General features: G+C 45.1%; 1 protein-coding gene across 1 annotated transcript; it reads right to left on the reverse strand.

The window, feature by feature from the left end:
* Window positions 1–3,394: 3,394 nt before the first annotated feature.
* On the reverse strand, window positions 3,395–16,611 carry LOC133375456 (lymphocyte antigen 6E-like). The gene is made up of 3 exons (XM_061607064.1): window positions 16,382–16,611; window positions 6,539–6,658; window positions 3,395–4,267 (listed from the first exon to the last, which is right to left on the reverse strand). The coding sequence occupies exons 1-3, from the start codon at window positions 16,431–16,433 to the stop codon at window positions 4,059–4,061; spliced, it is 381 nt and encodes a 126-aa protein (XP_061463048.1). The 5' UTR covers window positions 16,434–16,611; the 3' UTR covers window positions 3,395–4,058.
* Between the last annotated feature and the right edge of the window lie 2,169 nt (window positions 16,612–18,780).

Consider the following 18,780-nt stretch of genomic DNA (forward strand, 5'->3'; position numbering starts at 1 on the left):
CCAGGGCAGGCTGGTGCCCAAAGGCCCCAGCATGCCTGGTGCCAGCCCTGTATATACCGACTGACAGTGGCTCTCCAGAGTTTAAAGCAGGGTTGTCTCCCAGCCCTACCTGGAGATGCCAGGGGTTGAACTTGGGATCTCCTGCATGCAAAGCTGATGCTACCACTGAGCTACTGCCTTTCCCCAAGCCCAGAGGGCTGGGTAGAGGCCCCTCACCCCTAAGTCTGGCCACTTGCAGTAGTCCTTAACCCATTAATTAATAGCACACTGCAGTGTTTCTCCCCAACCACTAAACAACTTCTCTGCTTGGAACGTAAATCGCTTCAAGTATGTATTCCGCCACAGCAATGGGACAGTCATGTTCACCATCTCGCCCTCGTCCCCAACAGGATTGTCGCAGATTCCACTTCTTTACTCTGGCCCTCTTACCTGCATTCGGCATTCTTTTCCAGCTCACAGCCTTCCAACCGCCACAGAACAGAACTCTGGGGCCAACATTCTGTTGGAATTAGAGAACTACAGGAAAAGCCAAAGTTCAGCTGGTTCCAACTGGTGACAACCAGTGTGCGGGAGAAGGAAGAGGAGGGGTGCCCACAGTTCCAAGTATCCCAAGCCTGCCTCTGAGCAAGGGAAGAGCGGAATGACTGCTAGGTCTGAGGAACCAGCAATTAAGAACGTAAGAAGAGCTTGGCTGCTGGATCAAGTCCAGCGCTCTCTTCTCACAGTGGCCAACCAGACGTCCTGATGTGAGGCCACCAAGCAGGACCTGAGTGTAACAGCACTCTGCCCACTTGTGATTCCCAGCAACTGGCATTCAGAGACATATTGCCTCCGCCATAGCCATCATGGCTAGTAGCCACTGATAACCTTATGTTCCAAGTATTTGTCCACTCCTCTTTTAAAAGGCATCCAGCGCAGATGCTCTATCGCTGAGTTATGGCTTTTCCCCAGAGTGGACAACTGGATGCCTACAGAAGTCTGTGATGTTCCTATATTAATGTATATATGGTAAGTGTTGGTTGTTTAGAAGATACATGGTAAGTGGAGTGAAAGAGGGGGAGTGAATGGGCAGTAGAATGCGAGATGATTGGCTGAGTGTTTAAAATGGCTGAATGTATAAAAGGAAGAGTGAGAGTGGAATCTGGGGGGGAGAAGAGAACTGAGTGGGTTGCTTGGTGGGGTTTAGAGCGTTGTTTACCAGGAGGGAGGTGGAGTTCGGATTAGTATTGAGTAAAACCGTATGCTTATGTGCCTTAAGAAGAAATCTTGTTAATTTTGTTAGCTTTGTTATCTGTAATAAATACTTAATTTGGTTTACCAAAGGCCTGATCCTTGGCTGGGGTTTCACAGACCAGAAGGGAGGGTAAGGTAATGACCAAGGCTGAAGGGGAACTGTAACAAATGGTGGCAGCGGTGAAGAGAATAACAATACCAGTATTCAGAGTCTCTGGGAATACTAGTATTGGGACGTTACTGGTGGTTGCCTAGCAGGGGGATCTGTTGAGATCTGTGCTAGAGCGGGGAGAGAAACCATAAGAGAGAGCGGTCCGGACTGGTGGAGTCCCTGGTGGTGCCTAGTGACAGGCAGTAACCACGAGCAGGTAGGAACCTGACAGGGAGAGCCAGGGAAGGACGCATCACAAAGTCCACCAGCAGGACCTCAGCACAACATCAACCAGTATTCAGAGGCATACTTCCTCCAACAGTGAAGGGAGAACGTGGCCATCATAACCGGTAGCCACTGATAAGTGTATTCCATAAATTTGTCTACTTGTTTTTTTAAACCATTCCAAGTTGGTGGCCATCATCACCGATAACTGGACCATTTAGCTATGCACTGTGTTAAATACTTTTTTTTTACATCTCCGCAAACAGCAAAGCAGCCACAATGGACCAAAATAGGTAGCAATACTGACTCTGTGCTACTTTTATGGTTACTTGGAACTTTTTGTCGACTCTCAAATCCTATGGGGCTTTGACATCTTGGATCATCAACACCTAATAGTATAAGGTTAAAGAAAAGCTCCTAGCATGAACATCAGTAAGTTGCTGAAGAAGATGAAGGGCAAAGGCAGCGTCACAATGGATGTGGAATTGTAAACATTGATGGAATGTTGGAATGTGCACATGACCCAGGGGTGAAGAGATGCAGGGGACCCATTTCCTTTCCCATGGTAGTTTATGGATAGTGATAGGCTACAACAGCTAGATCCACCTATGTAATAAAACTGAAATAAAAGAGAGCAAATTCCATCTTCCTGGTAGAGTTCTTGATCAATATAAAAAATGTCCAAAGAGCCATTTCCTTCTCAATTTATATATTCTTCGCATGCTCTCACCCAGCTGAAGGCCACAGGATTCTGACTAGGTAACTATGAAATTTTATTTCAAAAAGCCTACCATACCATAATTCATTACTGAATTCTCTTCTATGATCTAACTTCTGTTTAGCAACTGGAGGAGGCGGCGGCAAAAGGTTCAGTTTGGATGGATAGCATACTTTGAATGAAGCATTGTTCCTCATTTCAGTTCCAGTCTTAGGTCTGTGGTCTTTATCACTGGTTTTGCATTACTCCCTAACCCACTGGGTTCACCAATGAGCAAATTTGTTAAGTGTATGTGCATGTATGCTCGTGCATGCCAGAGATGGTTTGATGTTGCAGTCACATTCCTAAAATAGAGATAGATGACCTAATTTATTTATTTTTCAATTTATATCCCACCCTTCCTCCCAGCAGAAGCCCAGGTCAGAACTGGATGATGATGATAGTAATTATTATTTATTACCTGCCCTTCACTCAAAGGTCACAGGGTAGGTTATAACCATTTTAAATACAATTAAAAAGTTAAACGCAACCTAAACACCATAGGCTGGGTCCTAAAAATACACATCTCAAGTGTCAAAGGCCAGGGTAGAGGTGTGTCTTCAGCATTTGCCAAAAGCTGTACAATGAAGTCACCAGACACATCTCGGTCTGTATTATCACAAAGCATAATACAGATTTTGATGTGTGTATAAAGGCATTAATCAACTATACTTGTGCTAACGCAAGGATGAGAGCTAGCGCAATGGGATTTTCCCTCTTCCTCCCCAAATCTGCTCCAGAGGGTTGGCAGTAACCCCAGAACAGATTTAGAGGGTACGCAGGGGGAGGAAAGGAGAAATCCTTGTGCTGATGTAATGTTCACCTTAGCGCTATGTTGAAGACACCAAATACAACGCTATGTGATTGACTGTAGAGCAGATTTAAAAAATAAAAATACGTGTTTTTTGAAACCTGCATGTTAGGTAGGAATAATGCAACAAAGGAACAGGGCTAGGTTGTGCTTCCCAGAGGCTTTTAAAGGTTCTTTTTCTGCATTAATTCAAGGATCAAAGATAAAAGAAAGAAGGTAAGAACCAATCCATGTTTATTCAAGTTCAGAAAGCAAAAGAAAAGAAAATGTTGAAGCATACATACATTGCCAAATCATGTACAGGGTTAACTTTTTATGTAAAATGTAACACACAAAAAGCTGGATTCATATCCCACACATGGCAAACCGTGCACATAGTATTACTTTTTATGTAAAATGTAACTAGCAAAATACTGGATTCAAATCAACAGTTTACAAAAAAAAGATCTTGTCAGGTGTTATTCCCCCCCCCATCTTGTCCAGATTTTTCCTACTGATGACCCAACATGCAGAACACTGCTTAAAGTCCCTGGAATGATTTAAATCCTGCCATAGGGATTAGGAAGATTTTGTTCTGGGGACCGCTGTCTTTATTTGGTGCAAGATTCTCTTCAACAACCTGCAGTTTCTGATTGAGATATGCATGAATCTCTGCAGCCTCAAGAGGGCAGTGTTGTCATACAAAACATCCCCACCCCACCCCCCAAAAAAGACCCTCTCCTCTAAGCCCAATACAAAACGCAGAGACAAAGATTTGTTGAGTTAAAAGCAATGGAGTTAAATGCCATTGAAAATATACAATTTTTGCAATCACTTTTTGGCTTCTCGCCAGAGAAGGGCGAGGCAATTCATTTCTTGAACTGAAATCATATTTCTTGAAATCACAGCCTGGGGCCAAACAGATAGAAGAAGCTGGCCAGCATAGAAACAGCCAAGACCAGGTGGTTAGTTGCGACACTGGTGGCTCCGCTGATATTGCATAAGAAAGACGAACAGCAGCTCACAGATGTCGCTGCAACACCAATGTTGATCCCCATATGCGGGCAGATGGGAGCACACCCTTTGCTGATTGACTGTGTAGAATATTCACCTGGCAGGACGGAAAAAAGGGAAAGCATGTTTGGCAAATTATCATGTAGTTCCCCAACATCAACGCCACCTAGAAATTCTCTCACATTCCCTCTTACTCCCCTCGCCTCTCCCACTGTTCTCTCTTTACTACTGCCAAACTTTTAAACCAAGCTTTGCCAACCTGGTGCCCTCCAGACAACTCCACTAGCCCTGGAGTTGTACCCAAAAGCTATATGTACTATAAAATAGAATTGTCAAAGACATAGTTATAAAATCCAAAAAACAAAACAAACAAGGTGGCTAAAGTATTTTATAGTATTGTGTTTTAACAATTTCATCTGATTACCTTATGCCGGTCGTTGACCGTAACAATAGAGATTATTATTAAAATTTAAGAAATTTAAATTTAATTTAAAATTACTGTTGCTGCCCCAGGCTGCTGCTGGGAGGGAGGGCAGGATATAAATCAAATAATAAATAAATAAAATGTGCATAAACAAAGCACAAGTCTTAGGATACAATTTGGGGGCATTCGTAAGAGTGTAAGCAACCTTTAGTCTAGCTAGCTCAGGGGTCACCAACATTTTAAGGCCTGTGAGCACATTTCATTTTCTGAGGGCATGCCATGGGGGTTTATCCTCCTGCTCTCCCTAAGAGACAAAAAAACCATATGCACACCTCAGTGAACCAGAGTTTGGAAAGGCCTGGAACAGCAAAGATTCCTGGGAGACAGCCCCTCTGTGACCCCTGAGTACATATCTTGAAAGCCTGAAGGTACAGACTTCCTGATTCCTATGGAAATTTGGGGAATGTTGCCCAGTAAGAATCCGGCCCTGCTTTCAAACAAAGCAACAAACCAATGGTTTTACATAAGGATTATGATAAGCTTAACCTTTAGGAATCATCAGGAATCTACAGCAGGGAGATCACAACTATTATCTGGGAACTTATCAGGAAATGGGTTGGTTCACATCTTCCTGGTCACATTTACATTGGAGTCAGTTTAGTTAGAAAAAGGTATAAAACATGAGGGGTTGGGAGGGGTCAGCAGTTCCTCCTTCTGGAGGGCTCAACAGCTGCCAACGCACCCTAGCATCTTTGGGACAATTTCAGAGCTAAGGATTTTGAGTGAGACCTTTCAAATCTGGCGCTGGTTACAAAGGGCGGAGCTTTTGCTCACTGGGCTAGATACGAAAGTCTCTCTCTCTCAGCCTTAGTCTTGCAGCAACTCTCCAGGAAAGGTATATGCAACTTCTGGGCCTTTTCTTTCCTTTTTCTTCCTGTGTGGGTGAGCTTAATGTGAAAGTGTCCATAGGTTTAGTCTTTTTGCTTTAGTCTATCCAGTGTTGCTGAATGAATGAATAATAGTTAGAAAACTACTCATTGTTAACTGCAATTGTAAATTGCAATATTTTTCCTTGTTCCTTCTCTTAATAAAACCACTCTTTATTTTACTTTCAGTGTATGTGTTACTGGGTTAAGGGTAAAATTACACATGCTCTGGGGGTGACGTGCGGGTAACTCCAGCAAAAGATCCTGCTGCACTCTCAATAGGGGAACTTGCATTTCTAGGGAGCTATGCTCATGAGGAAGCTCAAGGTCCTGTTGTAACAGCACTCCGTGCCACCGAGGCTACCTGAGCCTCAAGTGACAGAGATGGCTCTAGGAGAACCCCCAAGCTACGAACCTGCTCCTTCAGGGGGAGTGCAACCCCATCCAGAACAGGTTGGACATCCACCATCCGGTCAGAAGAACCACCTACTAACAGCATCTCAGTCTTGTCTGGATTGAGCCTCAGTTTATTAGGCCTCATCCAGTCCATTGTCGCAGCCAGGCACCAGTTCAGCACATTGACAGCCTCACCTGAAGAACATGTATGTGTTATTGGGTTAAGGGTAAAATTACACATGCTCTGGGGGTGACGTGTATCTCCAGCAAAAGATCCTGCTGCTCTCTTTTGGGGACTTGCATTTCTAGGGAGCTCTGCTCATGAGGAAGCTCAAGGTCCATTCGTAACACTATGTACTTTTTGAGAGAGGAAAGACATGAAAGGAGCCAATCAGACCTGTCAGAGTTTTCTACAAAAATTCAGAACAGTGGCCGCTGGTGGCTCCATGCAGTCGGGCAGTAGAATCCGCTGTGGGTTTTAGTCCAAGCTTCCAAGGAGCTGTATTAGATTGTAATCATAGACATGCAACAAAACCCACACAATCCATCAGCCTGGGGAGTACCTTGCCTAGTAAAGGAACCTTTATGACTCCAGAGAAGCAAGAGTATGAAATATACATACCAATTCCTGCACCAACATAGGTTGTTACACAATAATTGTCTGAATCTGAACAAATTTGCCACCTCCAGCAGCCCCAGTTGGATTCCGCTCCATCACATGACCAGCATACCAGCGAGAAAGCTGCAAAACATTTAAACAGTCCGCTTCCATCAATATGCGGACAATACCCAACTTTATTTTTCTTTTCCTCCCGATCTTAAAGAGGCTATTCAACCTTTAAATTCTTGTTTGTCCGAAGTGATGTCCTGGATGCGTCTCAATAAATTGAAATTAAATCCGAATAAAACTGAAGTACTTTTAGTTAGTCGTAAACCTGATTTAGCAAATGAAAATCACCCAATTTTGGACGGAATTACTTTGCCACTAAAGTCTCAAGTCCGGAGCTTGGGTGTTCTGCTGGACTCCGACTTGACTTTGGAAGCACAGGTCTTGGCAGTCTCTAGAAGTGCCTTCGCCCAATTAAAACTGGTTCGTCAACTCCGTCCATTCCTGGAGACTGCTGATTTAGACCCATGCATTGGTCACTTCTCGACTTGATTATTGTAATTCTCTTTATACTGGGCTCCCCCAAAGAATACTGCAACAACTTAAATTGGTGCAAAGAGCAGCGGCTCTAATGATAACAGGAGCAAACTGGCAAGCACACACCACTCTGCTCCTCCAACAACTTCACTGGCTGCCTGTTTTATATCGAATACATTTTAAAATATACTAACTTTAACTTTTAAAGCACTACATGGTCTGGGCCCTTCCTATTTATCCAATCGGATCTCTTTGTATGAACCCCCTCGGCCTTTGAGATCTGCCTTAGATCCGGCCCTTACTATTCCTCCTTTTTCCCGAATTCATTTGTCCACTGTTAGAAATAAGACATTTTCTGTAATTGCCCCTACTCTATGGAACAATTTACCGCAAGAAATACGTCTGTCTTCTTCCCTCTTAATTTTTCGTCGGCAGCTTAAAACCTTTTTATTCTCTCTAGCTTTTAAATTGTGAGATACTGTTTTACTTTGTTATTGGATATTAATTGTTTATAACTACTCTGTCATGCCGCTCTGAATTTCTTTGGAAAGAGAGCAGGATAGAATTTTTTTAATTAAATAAATAAATAAAAGTTAGATGCCCAATGCAACTGTTACCTTGATCTAGTTAAAAAATATATATCCCTGCATAGAAATACGGATGATGAGCTTGGTAGCCCCACCGAGAGCATTTGGATTAAAATAAATGGGGCAAGGAATACAAGGGATGTGGTGGTTGGACTCTACTGACCACCCAATCAAGGAGAAGCCAAGGATAAAACCTCTGAAAAGCAAATTGCCAATGTTTCGAGGAGGCATGATGTAGTAGTAATGGGGGACTTCAATTATCCCGATATCTGTTGGGAGTAGGGTTGCCAGGTTCAGGGCCTGAGACTGATCCTGTATCTTTAGGAGAAGAGAAAGTCAGCCAAGTGCAGGTGTTCTTGCAACTCTGTAATGGGAAAAACCACAAGGTGGCATTCTCCCTTCCCCCTGCACAACTTTTAAAGATACAGAAGACCTCTTGGTTGCCAAGCCCAGCCTCCAAGCCTTTTAAGTTGAGACCTATCCCAGTCTGCGTCTGTGTTGGAATTGCTTTTTAATATGGGGTTTTTTTAACAATATATTTTTAACCCTTTTTAAAAGATGTTTTTAAAGCTTTTTAAAAAAACTGTTTTTAAAGTTGTTTTGTTTTAATCCATTTTAAGGACTGTTTTTATGATATTTAAAGTGTTTTTAGTGCCTTTGTTTGCCGCCCTGGGCTCCTGCTGGGAGGAAGGACGGGATATAAATCAAATTATAAATAAAAATAAACTAACACTTGTACTTTTTGAGCAATTGCACGTGAAGGACAGCAAAGGATAGAAAGCAGAAGCTCCTTCAAATGAGCAGAAATCTTCAGCACATATACATACCTTATTGCACTACACAGGCGTGCATAGTCATCAATCATAAAGAGACAGTTGCTTCCTTTGACAAAGATCTGCTCAGCAGATATCCCTTTACTCTGTCCTTCAACTCATTAGAAGACATCCTGCCAGATGTTACATGTAACACTGGCCTTCAACTTAACACTGGCCTTCAACTTAACTAAGAATATCCCATTATATTATACATTTAATCCTGAAACTCCCATCATCCCTGGCCACTGGTCATGCTTGCTGGGGCTGATGGGAGGAGTTGTTCACAGGGCTGTGGAGTCGGTATGCCAAACCTTCAACTCCGACTCCTCTATTTTTCTACTGTCCGACTCCGACTCCACCCAAAATTGCTTCCAACTCCACAGCCCTGTAAATGTCTTTTTAAATTGGAAGCTCTCGTAGGAGCATTTTTATCGCTGCCTGAATATGTGTTGATCTTGGCATCACAGCATTTGCCTTCATCTGAGTCCTGTGTCATACACTGACACACAAAATGTTTTCCATCTTGAGTTATGGTGAAATGCTCAAATACAGCTGACTTCACGGGAAGCTTCTCTGACACTGCAAATTTATGTTTTAAAAAACTTGTCAATCAAAATTTATTTTGAAGCCGGAGTCTGTACATTCCTACCGACTCCACCCAAAATTGCTTCCGACTCTAACTGCAGGACTCCGACTCCACAGCCCTGGTTGTTCAGCAACTTCTGGAGGGTCATGTTCCCCACACCTGAGAAGATGTCCTCATCCCAGAGGTAGCTTATGTCATACCTAACTCATTACTTGTCCCTGCTCTTCCTGAGTGCCAAAAACATCATGAGCCGCAAGGCTCCACGATCAAACACTCCATTACTAGAGTGATACAAAGTGCTGAATACCTTTTACAACTTAAAACATTTCCCCTCCTATTTTTCTGATAATGTTTAAGCAAACTTTTTAGCCACGCCTCAATTAGGAGTTGGTAGAGCCTTCAAGGAAATTGGTGGAGGGGGCCCCAGTCCATGGACTGCCAGATGGCCACCTCCATGTTAGATCAATGGCTCATCTAGCTTTCTGCATCAATCGCCAGCAAGTTATGCTCCAGTGGAGCTCAGGGTTAGAGAGCAAAGATACGTCCCCAATTCCCCTCTTCCTCTGTTGCCGTCACCAGTATCCTCATTACTGCCCCATCTCAGAGAGTCTCAGACCCTTTCAGTGCCCCTCTTGGTGAGCAAGGAGGAGGGGAAAAAACTGAACACGCACAAATTGCTCAGGCTGCACATTTGGTGCAATTTCCACATCTAAATGTGGTGAGGTTACTGGGCACCTTTCGGCCACTAGAAGATCACAGGTAAGTTTGACTCCGCTGGGAATTGGCCAACTTGGCCCAAGAGTCTTCAGTTGCATTCCACTGGCCCACAACAGGGACAGCAGCAGTTCACCAAGATTCAAACCTTTTTCTTTTTTGTCTTGAAAACTATTATTCTTCCTCTTTCTCGCCTCCCACTTCTGCTACACCATCTCATGTGCACAGTATGTGACTGGGGTTCAAATTACACATCACACTTAGTCAAGTGCAACATTTTCTTTTCACAATGGTGCTTTGTTTCCTGTCTCCTGTAGTTTCAAAAGAACTGTGGGTGGGGAGGGAGAGAGAAGGGTTGCGTGCAACCTTGAGCCAGAGTGTCCAAGCCACAAGTTTCACTTTCCCCTTCACATCACAAGAAGAGCGCTTATACATCAGGCCAAAGGCCTAATGTCAGCAAGACTAGCCCCCTTGCCAGTGAATGCACAGGGAGAGTCGAGGGTTCTTGCTTCCTCTCTTCTCCAGTGTCTACATAGTGTCCTTGAATGTCGAACGTTAGTTCACCTAAGCTTGGTTTTCAACAGTTGTCGTCTAGCGTACTATAAAACCTGGCCTTTTATACTCTTTCTTTTCAAGGAGAAGACTTGTTCCATGGCCTTATCAACCATGCTGCTCACTGGAAACAGCATTTGCTCCCCCCCCCCCGGAAGCACTCCGTATCTTCCTCTCACTTCGTACTGACAGTTAACACATCGGCTGTCTGCCCAGACATGTTACCTTGTACTGTACTCTGCTTTATAAGAAAACAATGCTTTGTCTAGAAGGGAGGGTTGAAGACGCCCCTTTTTAAAAGAGATCTTATTCCTTCTATACACTACTAAGCTACAAGGTAAGCCATTATAAGCTTATACGAATGATTTCAGTACATTATATGCATTAATTAAGCCATTAGCTGGGCTATCCCATTACACCCCCACTTGGTGAAATCATCAACACATAAAATTGAAAGGCATATAATCATTGATTCTTGGTCAATTATAACAAGACTTGTCGCGCTTTGAGGTACAGGGGTATCTATGCTCCCTCCTTCCCAACACTCTCTGCTTGAGGTCACTCGAGTTTTACAGTTGGTTCTAAAGTTCTGTCAGCACTTTAGACCAATTTTCAGAATATTTGGTTTTCTGCAGTTTCAGATTTCCTCTTCAGGGCACTACTGCTGCTTTCCCATCTTCCCACGTTGGGCGCCATCTGATATTGGCAAGACTAGCCCCCTTGTCAGTGAATGCACAAGGTAGAGGGTTCTTGCTTTCGCCCTTCCCCCATGTCTATGTCCTTGTATGTCCAGTTGCTTACCGGGCCCAATTCAAGGTGTTGGTTTTAACCTTTAAATCCCTATACGGTTTCGGCCCAGTCTATCTGAAAGATCGACTCCAGCATCATCAGCTATGCTGCCCAGCAAGATCAGCCTCAAAAGACCTTCTCTCTGTCCCATCAGTCAAAACAGCCAAACTGGTGAGGACTAGAGAGAGGGCTTTTTCAGTTGTGGCCCCCACCCTGTGGAAGTCCCTCCCAAATGATCTCCGCCATGCCCCTTCTATGATGAGCTTCCGCTGGGCTGTGAAGACCTGGCTCTTCAGGCAGGCTTTTGGGGTGGGCTAGATTTTATTGTGTCCAGATCTTTAATGTTTATTTTATCTGTATGCTTATTTTGTACGTCGCCCAGAGTGACTGGATAGCCAGCCAGATGGGCAACTATGAAATTCAATAAATAAATAAATAAATGTCAAACGTTAGTTCACCTAAGCTCACAGGTTATCAACAGCCGTCGTCTAGTATAGGTGGAGAATAGAGGAGACTCCACTCAAGAATTCTTGAGACTTGGGAGGTATCAGAAATTTTCTATTTGGGAGTCAGACTTCAAACAGCTGAAGAGACTTTATATGCTATTTATATGCTATTTCCACACTACAACGAATAAAATGCATTCTAGGTGGCCTTAGGCATCACTACAGAAACAGAAAAATAGAAATATATATAATCAGCATGAAAGAAGTTGCTGGATATCCACTTAACATCCAAGTATAAGACTCTGAAGGCACATCTTACTTAATCCATTAGTAGAAGCCAACATGGATTTATGAAGAACAAATCCTGCCAAACTAACATCATCTCATTTTTTGATCGGGTAACCTCCCTTGTCAACTGTGGGGATGCTGTGGACATAATATATCTTGACTTCAGCAAAGTTTTTGACAAAGTGCCCCATGATATTCTGATTAGCAAATGTGGGCTGGATGGAACAACTATCAGGTGGATCCAGTTGGCTCCAGAATCGTACTCAAAGAGCACTTATCAATGGTTCCTTCTCAAACTGGGCAGAAGTAACAAGTGGAGTACCACAGGACTCGGTCCTGGGCCCAGTGCTCTTCAACATTTTTATTAACGACTTGGATGAGAAGCTACAGAGCATGCTTATCAAATTTGCAGATGATACAAAATTGGAGGGCACAGCTAATACCATGGAAGACAGAAACAAAATTCAAAGGGACCTTGATAGGCTGAAGCATTGGGCTGAAAACAACTGAGGAGGATTCTGGCCGTCATTCCTTCTAGGCAGGGGAGTCACGTAGACAATAGTGAACAGAACTGCTGTAGCAGACTGAACATGTGCCAAAGATACTGATATCGCAGGAATGCATAGAGGAGGGTAGCTAGTATGGGGGCAGAACATCACAGTAGCATAGAATAACTGGATGAGACCGTTGCTATAGCTATGACGAATGTAGGGGTATATAGGTGTACCCAACCACCATTTTAGTCAAGTTATGTACTTTGCTCCAGTAAAGCGCTTTGCTGAATAAATAACCTTAAAACAGGCTTTGGCTTCATTATTGAGTCTCCTCCAAAACGAACCTAGTCATAAATTCCACAACACAACAGAATGAAATTCAACAGGGATAAATGCAAAGTTCTACACTTAGGAAAAAGAAACCAAATGCACAGTTATAAGATGGAGGATACTTGGCTCAGCAATACCACATGTAAGAAGGATCTTGGAATTGTCACTGATCACAAGCTGAATATGAGCCAACGGTGTGATGTGGCTGCAAAAAAGGCAAATGCTCTTTTAGGCTGCATTAACAGAAGTATAGGTTTCAAATCGCATGAAATATTAGTTTCCCTCTATTTGGCAATGGTTAGGCCTCATCTTGAGTACTGTGTCCAGTTCTGGTCTCCGCAATTCAACAAGGATGCAGACAACTGGAACAGGTTCAGAGGAGGGCAACAAGGATGATCAGGGGACAGGAAACAAAGCCCTGTGAGGAGAGACTCAAAGAATTGGGCATTTTTAGCCTGGAGAAAACTCAGAGGAGATACGATAGCACTCTTCAAGTACATGAAAGGTTGTCACACAGAGGAGGGCCGGGGTCTCTTCTCGATTGTCCCAGAATGCAGGACACAGAATAATGGACTCAAGTTGCAGGAAGCCAGATTTCGACTGGACATCAGGAAAAACTTCCTACCTGTTACGAGCCATACAACAATAGAACTAATTACCTAGAGAGGTAGTGGGCTCTCCGACACTGGAGGCATTGAAGAGGCAGCTGGACAGCCATCTGTTGGGAATGCTTTGATTTGGATTCCTGCATTGAGCAGGGGGTTGGACTTGATGGCCTTATAGGCCCCTTCCAACTCTACTATTCTATGATTCTATCTTAGTTAAAACAAGTTAAAATAGATGAAGGACTTCCAAGAGCATCTGTCATGAACCACCGTGTTCAGATCTTGTAAGTTCAGGTCTGTGGCTTCCTTTATGGAATCAATCCATCCCCTTGTTTGGCCTTCCTCTTTTTCTACTCCCGTCTGTTTTTCCCAACAGCGGGTATAGCACAGTGGGGAGGAGAGCCTGGCTGGGAGTCCAGAGTTTGTGAGTTCAAATCCCCGCTCGTGTCTCCTGGGTGTCAAGACCAGCTAAAGATCACACCCACAGTGAGGTGCTCAGGGGTTACATGCCCTGCCACCTGTGCAGCCGGGGGCAAGATGCACAGTCCCAAGGAGCCCAGTTGCCCCCCAGCTGGCAGTTGTGGATGAGGAAGGGGCTGGCTTCATAGAATCATAGAGTTGGAAGGGGCCTATAAGGCCATCAAGTCCAACCCCTTGCTCAATACAGGAATTGTGCTGCTGTGGCAAGCTGAGCAGGCCCTGGCCAGCTGGGGAGGACTAGCCTCAGATGGAGGCAATGGTAAACCCCCTCTGAATACCACTTACCATGACATCCCTATTCATAGGGTCTCCATAAGTCGGGATCGACTTGAAGGCAGTCCATTTCCATTTCACGGAGTATCCCACTAGCCTATTCTATCAACCCAAGGACTTCTGCATCAGCAACAAGACTTCTCCCCCCTCTCCTGTCCCTACGCTCCCCCTAAATCTGTTCTGGGGGCTCCTCCAACCCTCCAGAGCATATCTGGGGAGGGAGTGGAGCACATGCAAGGAGAGGAGCGGGCAGTTCCATTGTGCAAGCAGAAATCCTTCCACTGACGGAACAAGTTAGTTCTTATTGTTTTTTCATTTTTAATTGTATTGGTTTGGTGCTTTGTTTTTGGACACCCTGGGCTCCTTTGGTAGGAGGGGGGGGGTAGAAATTTATATTATTATTTAGTTTGGGGAAACTTCCTCAATGAAAAGGAAAGGGATGCTAGCCAATCTCCCCCAAGAGAGCACAAAAACACTCGTTTTCCTCTGCGTAGGAAAGCTTCCCAACAGGCCTCTCAGCATTCAACAAGAACCAGAAAGAGACTTCCTTTGGCTGCCGTATTTTTCCCCTCCTTAGGATAAATAAAATTCCTCCCGCTCTGCAGGGGAGTCTGCTTCCTGCTGGGCTAGAAATTTGGGGTTTCATTCCATTTAAGTGCTACTTGTAGCACATATTAAAACACAAAGCTTTTTAATAGCAAAAAAGAAGAAAAAAGGAACTTGGGGCTTTTAGGAAGTAGCAGCTTGGTTCCAGCGCATCCTGAGTTTTACAAGGGTTTGTTTTGAAAAGATTATAAACTGCCTTTTTGGGGGGGGAGGGGGGAGTTGGATAACTATCCAAAGCAACCAATTTCATTGGAACGGATGGGAATGATGCCATACCTAGGTTAAAAAAAATTATGAGCATCACAGAATAGTAGAGTTGGAAGGGGCCTGCCTATAAGACCATCAAATCTGTGCAATGCAGGAATCTAAATCAAAGCATTCCCGACAGATGGCTGTCCAGCTGCCTCTTGAACGCCTCCAGTGTTGGAGAGCCCACTACCTCTCTAGGTAATTGATTCCACTGTCCTATGGCTGTAACACTTAGGAAGTTTTTCCAGGTGAATCTTTTCCAGGCAATGAACAGCAACCTGGAATAACGACTTAGAAGGCCCAACTTCTGAGATACAGCGAAACTCATCACAACCATCTAGATGGGGCTGATGCACTGAGCCCCAAAGCTATGGAACAGATCCTCATTCCAGGCACCATTCTGGGCAATAAATGGTATTCCAGAAAAACAAGGGGGGAAAACCGCCCAGGAGGATTTTAGTTCTAAAATATAGTTCCCTAGTGTCTCGCCCTGATTTGGGCATCCATTTTATTCACAAACATTGCTTCCTGGTCTGTATTCATTCCAGCTTTTACAGCATCCCTCTAAATTCCACACCAGCGCGAGTGGAGCCATCATAAAATCCAGAGTTTTCTTCCAACGCTGGAAGAGGCCCTGACAAAATCCTAAACTCCAGACCCTCAAACAAAGAGCACACAAAAAAATTAGGCCCCATGGACTGCTTTCCCTTTGATTTTTTTTCACACTGATATGTTGGGTACCCTTTCCTTTCCAGCCCTGCTCCCACGCCTTGAAGGGCAGCCCAACTTTAGTAAGTGAAGCAATCCTTACAACGGCCATGTTATGAGGAAGGTACTCTGTACGCACGTGTGTAGTAAACTACCATTAAAGGCACCAAAGCAGACCAGTTTTTAAAAGTTTTTTTTTTTTAGTAGCCCCATTCCTTCTCGACTTCCATACAAAAAAAGGCACCCAATTTTTTTAGCAGTAGCCTCTGCCCTGGGTCTTTGCAATGCCTCTGAACACGTGCAGAGCGCCTTCCTGGTCACCACCAAATCACCCCAGGTAGCCTCATCTGCAGTTAGCGACAATGGGGTTGCCTGTCACGTCTTGAGCCTCAAGACATCTTTTTCTTCGGCCCAATCCTACGCACCGTTACTCAGAAGCAAATCCACGCGGGCCGCTTTGCATTTAAAATGTGCCCAGGCCTGGATGCGAGGGGGCTTCCTCCCAACTCAAGGGAGGAAGTTAGGATTGCAGCCTGCGATGCACCCTTGTAACGGGGCGCAAGCCCAGCGGCCACATGCGGCTTCCTCCTGCCCACCTCTGCAAGCCAGACTTGGAACTGCCACAAAAGCAACAAAGAAAAACCCTTAGCAGAGGAAGAAATAGACCCGCCAGCTAACACTGTGACCATCCCTGGTATCCTTAAGGAGAGGAGGGGGGAGCCTCTTTGAGAGGAAGGGCTCCGAAGGCGCAGGCCGGCGCGCCCTGGAGAGGGCCAGCTAGCCAAGGGCGAGGCCTCACCTCTTTCCACACAGAGGCAGGCGGCCAGCAGCACGGCAAAAGATGCCCTCATCTCGGATGGCGGCGCCTGGTCGGTTTGCAAAGCGGGGCTCGCGGGCAGACCGAAGGATCCCACCTCCGCGGGGGCTCCCGATGCTCTGCTTCTGCTTCGCGGCGTCCAACGCGGAGAGGGGGCGGCCCCTGCAACTGCTGCCGCTCTGCAATTTAGCCGACGCGAGCCTGTAACGGGGGAGGGGGCGGGCGAGCCTTACCAGGGGAGGGGGGACAGGGCCCCGCCCATGCGCTGCTCTCCTCAAATCCAAGGCAGCCAGCGCGAGGCTGCAGAGAGCGGCTGGGATTCGCGCCACCGCCCCTTCCTCCTCGGGTGCGGGGGGCTTGCTTTTCTGTTTCGTTTCTTCCTTCAGGCTCACTTTCTTCGCAAATCGAAAGCTTCCAGGGTTCGGGCAGGAGCCAAGTTGAGCAAGCCAGGCCCGGCTGGGGTGCCAAAACCAGGTTCAGGGATTCTTCGGCTGGAGAATGCTGCTTTTCCTGCAGCTATTAAGCCTTTGCCGTGCGCCGCCCTGTTTCTGTGCGCTGCTTGTAGACGCCTCTGTATTTATTTATTTATTACATTTATATACCGCCCCGTAGCCGAAGCTCTCTGTAGGCCTGCCTCTGTTGGAAACAGGGTGCTGGTGGTGCAGGTGGTTTTGGGGTGATCTAAGAGGGGATGTGCTTAGTATCCATGGGCAAGAATGGTGACCCACGGAAAAGTTTTGTCGGTTGGTTGGTTGGGGAGAGCAAAAGCCACAGCGAGGCGGTCCATAAGAACCAGTGGCTGCCTGTGGCCCCATGTCAGTAGGGCAGTGAAGCACCCTGGACAGCTCCTTGAAAGATTGGACTAAAGCCCGGAGCAGATTCCACCGCCCCGCTGACATGGAGCCGCCACTGAAGCGCCTGCTGGATCCAGTTAAGGCCCGTCAGATCCAGCACCCTGTTCTCACAGTTGCCACCCAGATGCCTACAAAAAGCGCACATGTAACAGCAGCCCTCTTCCCATTTATGTTTGCTCCCCACTGACTAGTAATTCAGTGACATACATCTTCCAACAGTGGAGGCAGAACACAGCCATCATGAATAGTAGCCACTGATAGCTTTATCTTCCATGAATTTGCCTAATCCTCTTTTGAAGCCATCCAAGTTGTTGGACATCTTTGCAACATCCCGAGAAACCAAAATACCTTTATTAGGACTGACAGAAGTCCACTGCCTGCCCTTTCTGGAAACAGCTGAAGACATTTCTGTTCAGACAAGCATTCCCAGTTGGATCAATAGCTCTCTGCTATGGGTGCCCAGTGTGGTGTAGTGGTTAAGGTGCTGGACTACGACCAGGGTTCGAATCCCCACATAGCCATGAAGCTCACTGGGTGACCTTGGGCCAGTCACTGCCTCTCAGCCTCATGAAATCCCTATTCATAGGTCATCATAAGTTGGAATTGACTTGAAGGCAGTACATTTACACAGTTTTTTTTAAATTTGCCTGATGCTATTTTCAGTATTTTTAACTGTTTTTATTGAATTGTGCATATCGCCTTGGAAAGCAATAACATATTGATAATAGTAAATAAATAAATGTCCCAGGAACAGGCAAGCTTTTGAGTTCAACAGAACTCCTTTTCAAGTTGGATGTTGAGCAAAACACCAGTGAGGTCAAGTGGAAAAGGCTGAACTGAAGCCCCCAAAAGTGAAACTTGTAACAATAGTAGTACAGGAGATGAGGAGGGCAGACTTATAGCATAATCCTAGGCATGTCTACCAGTAGTAAGCCCCACTGGATTCAATGGGGCTTCCTTCCATTTTCCCAGGTAAATGTTTAAATTTCTGCTTGGCCCCCTTCCTTCCTCCTGCCTACCTTCAGGGGTAAAGAAACAATAGTTGCCATTTCCCCACTGTCTGCAAATAAAAAAATCTAGCAGTTACTCAACATTAAGAGGAACAGAAAACAGATAGTTGGAGGAGGGGAGTTAAGTGGTATCCTTTTTACTCAAAAAGCTAGAGGTTAATTTTAGGTGATGCAGTGGGTAAATAATAATCAGGACCAAATTAGGGAGTAATTTAAATTAGGGAGTAACTGCTCAAATTTGTGAAAGAAATGTTTGTATCGTGACAGCAGTGTGGGGAGAGAAGAGGCAGTGATCTAAGTGGATGTTGCTTGCTTTGGGGGGAGGCAAGAGATGCAACATTGCAAACCTGTTTATCTGTTTATGCCTCTTGCCTGCCTGCTGCCTTCCCACCCCCTGCTCAATGTGTATATTTGTCGATAAAACAGATACCACAAAAACACCAGATAACAGAAGGAGAGGACACGAGGGAAATGGAGACCCAAGAGCAGATAATGTTTATTTTAGTCACAGTAACCC

This window comes from Rhineura floridana, chromosome 1 (assembly GCF_030035675.1).
Source record: "Rhineura floridana isolate rRhiFlo1 chromosome 1, rRhiFlo1.hap2, whole genome shotgun sequence".
Classification (NCBI taxonomy): domain Eukaryota; kingdom Metazoa; phylum Chordata; class Lepidosauria; order Squamata; family Rhineuridae; genus Rhineura; species Rhineura floridana.

What these genes read in the sequence shown, in the direction of transcription:
- LOC133375456 (XM_061607064.1), bottom strand. Translation starts at nt 16,433, where the DNA reads ATGAGGGCATCTTTTGCCGTGCTGCTGGCCGCCTGCCTCTGTGTGGAA. An exon ending in CTGCCTCTGTGTGGAAAGAG is followed by an intron (nt 6,659 to 16,381) that starts GTGAGGCCTCGC and finishes AATGTTTTGCAG; the next exon opens with CTTTCTCGCTGGTATGCTGG. An exon ending in CTATGTTGGTGCAGGAATTG is followed by an intron (nt 4,268 to 6,538) that starts GTATGTATATTT and finishes CCGTCCTGCCAG; the next exon opens with GTGAATATTCTACACAGTCA.